This window comes from Pinus tabuliformis, chromosome 6, assembly GCF_031772625.1.
Source record: "Pinus tabuliformis cultivar Carrire ecotype Pingquan chromosome 6, CPIR1, whole genome shotgun sequence".
NCBI classification, from domain to species: Eukaryota; Viridiplantae; Streptophyta; class Pinopsida; order Pinales; family Pinaceae; genus Pinus; species Pinus tabuliformis.
In genome coordinates, this window is record NC_142292.1 from 531886679 (window position 1) to 531890152 (window position 3474).

At 39.0% G+C, this 3474-nt stretch overlaps 1 protein-coding gene across 1 annotated transcript; it reads right to left on the reverse strand.

The window, feature by feature from the left end:
• Window positions 1-206: 206 nt before the first annotated feature.
• Window positions 207-2998, reverse strand: LOC149259630 (uncharacterized). The gene is made up of 2 exons (XM_089376477.1): window positions 876-2998; window positions 207-737 (listed from the first exon to the last, which is right to left on the reverse strand). The coding sequence occupies exons 1-2, from the start codon at window positions 2946-2948 to the stop codon at window positions 459-461; spliced, it is 2352 nt and encodes a 783-aa protein (XP_089232603.1). The 5' UTR covers window positions 2949-2998; the 3' UTR covers window positions 207-458.
• Between the last annotated feature and the right edge of the window lie 476 nt (window positions 2999-3474).

Sequence of the window (3474 nt, forward strand, 5' to 3'; positions counted from 1 at the left end):
TTCCTTATCAAAATACTCATATTTATTTATAATATTAAAAATTTACAAAACTATACAACAAATGAATATTAAAAATAGAAAAATTATATAAAAGCACTTGGTTACCTTTGTTAAATAATATATATAACAAATTAAACTCTCAAATTATTAAATTTAAAATAAAATTTAAAATTCAAAAACCTTTTTTTCCATCAATGTAATTACGCTAAATAATAATAATAAACCATTCACTCATATTAAAAAAAAAAACCATGACAAAAACTGTACAAAACTATTTATTCACCACTGAAGAGATTTCTAAAGCATCATGAGCAAAAGCAAATCCACTACAATCATCAGTCCAAACATTGCACACGAATACAAACACGACTCTAGACTTAAATAAGCAGCAAATCCACTACAATCATGAGTCCAAACATTGCACACGAATACAAACACGACTCTAGACTTAAATAAGCTTAAGTGTCATTATCGCCCCCGTCAGCGTCATCAATGCGACAACTGCCTTCTGCTGCTTTTACAACGTCACTGGTGGCTTCTGCGGCTTCAATGGGGCCTTTTGCGTCTTCAGTGGTGGCTACTGCGCAGTCAATGGTCTTGTGACTGACCTCTACGGCTTGAGGGCCGATGCCACACGAATTGTTTTCTTTGGCATCAGGTACGTCCCCTCCACATACCTTGTTGCTCTCCCTTGCCGCTACAGATGCTGGAGGCACCGTATTGTTACCCTGGCTAGTCTGCACAATAAATATAATCACATTGTTATTTATATATTTATCATCTCTAGACTCTGCTCAAGCAGATTATTTTGACTTTAACTAAGCTGGAGATGAGTTAATCATCCTCATATTTACAGGGAGTATAAATAATCGTACCTGAAACAAAACTCGCACACTCGTGGCTTTGCCTGCTATAAAGGCAGCCTGATATATCTTTTCTTCCTCACCGTCCACTGCCCACTTATTGCACTTTTCTATCAGTGCGTTATTTAGCTCCTTCGCCAAGCAATCAACAATAACATTGGCAAGTAAGCGCGATAAATTATGGATAGCGTCAGCAGAATGAAGATCGATCACTCTAGATGAATTAGGGCTAGCGTCAGCAGAATGAAGATCGATCACTCCAGATGTTTTGTACAAGCTAAAGTTTGCAGCGGCCATCATCCAGTCCATGGAATCCTCCGTATTATCCCCCTCTGCATGTTTTTTTCCCTTGGAAATCCTGGATCCTATATCCTCTTTCATCGTGCCAGTGGGCTTCATCTTATCTTTATTATTCCAAATGTTTTCAAGAGTGTCGAATTCCTTGTCGGCTGCCAGACTTGCTAAATTGGCTTCCGTATCAGAACTTTCAACGAAGTCCATCAGAGGCCATGCCTCAGAACAAGCTTTAAAAGCATTCTCAATAACTCCAGAATTAGTGTCACTGTAACAGCACAACATAAAATGGATCAATGACACCGCTCTTATCTTCCAGGACTTTTGCCCAACATACTGCAAATACTTTTCCTCTTGTCCGTATCTTTCTTCACCTTCAGCCGCCTCTGTTTGAAGGCGTGTTATCATCTCTATCCAATCTTTAGTATTATCCTTGCCTTGTTCCATATGTTTCTTTGTTGACTTAAAGGCCGTTTCATTGGCCTTCCACAGCTTCTCGGCGCTTTCTCCAGGCAATATCGTTATCCATTCCAAAATTTCCCTGTAACTGGAAAATTCTGAATCTCTTTTGCTCGAGCCACACGACAACATAATCTTTTCATGGGTTTTTAGTACAGACATGAATAGAATCATAGAGAGAAAGTGAGAAGCTTTGCTGATTAAGACCACAAGTTTTTGCAGTAAAAGGCCTGTGGACAATAATAAAGTATGTAAACGAAATGCTATGATTAAATTCACAAGACAATCTTCCAGGAGTGTTCGGTCAGGATTTCTTTTCTGAAAAAAGGCACAATTTCTCTTCTCCCGAAAAAAGGCACAATTTCTCTTCTCCCGAAACAAGAGGCCGTTTAACGGTCCATATTTCAAGTCAATAAGACTTCTTGTCCAAAAGTCCTCCACTTGAAATGAACATACTCGATCTCTATCAAGATATGTTACGGATGTTAACCATCTGAATGACACAACGACCCATCCGATTAAGACGAATGCGAACTGAATAACAAAAGTTATTTGATTCAGTGGAAGAAAAATGGGAGGAAAATTTCCTTCGGGAATTGTGCCACAAAGCCTAATGGGATCCTTAGCGAACAAACTCCATTTAATATTATCCAAAACACTCCATTTAACGACCATCAGTATAACACAGATTGTGACCAACAGGCCGACTAACGAACTTAATACTGACCTCGACATAATATATTCTGGTTGGCTACAACGAACCAGAATCCAACATCTGAGGACATGATCCCCAATGTTTCCACAGTTTCTACAAGGCGAGACCAGTGAATGAACCTTTTGATTGATGATGATACGAATGGTTTTACCAGCTAAGACAGTGCAGATAGAGACCAGAAGCAACAATGTAATGGATGTGCATAGAATAACATTGACCACATTGACCGATACCTTATCAGACGAATACATGTCGGAAAGCACATGTGCTTGTACGCTTATTGCCAATGCTCCAATTTTGGCCCAAACATTTCTAAAGCGAGAACTTACGAATCCCGGAAGCAAATAGGCAATGAATACACAGATTACAAGTCTTCCGCTATCAATTACGAGCTGAAGCATTGGGCACTTGACCGCATCCTCCCCTTTGCTGGTCGAATAATTAGCATAACTTATGAATTGGAGAGTAAGAGCGCTGAGAGCCAGAAATCCTCCTGGAAACCAGCATGCTTTTCTCTTGATCGCCCTCCACGCATCCAGCCAGAGTAACAGAAAAAGTATAATCACGCAAGCACACCCACTTAACAGATCTATAGTTTTAATAGAGCCATTCCCCATTTTCGAAAAATGTAGAGAGTCTTGCAGATTCCTGCCTTCACTACCCAGTAAGAAATGTCCGCGGTGAAATTTATTGCAACAAATGCACAAGCATAGACTATTAGTGCCCCACTTTCGTTTATGATGTCCATTACGGTGTGGACCAGATACAACCAGAGTTAATTATTATTACAGTGTGCAGCAGCGACATCCACAATAGCGAAAGTTACATTAGTGGGACTTTGGAAAAGACTTGACTTCTCAACACGCCAAGACGACGCCTCGCAAGGTGATTGGGGAGACACTTTCGTTTATGATGTCCATTATAGTGTGGACCAGACACATCCAAAGTTAATTATTATTATAGTGTGCACCAGATACATCCAGCTTAGATAGATTGATTGGACGGCTAAATTATTTTTCTTATTAATTTATTAAACCTACTCATAATTTTCAACTTTTATTTCAATCAACCTAATATTTAAAACATATGGTTTAAAGTATTCAAAGTGATTTCACTGTCGTGTATTAAGCATGCTTTATGATA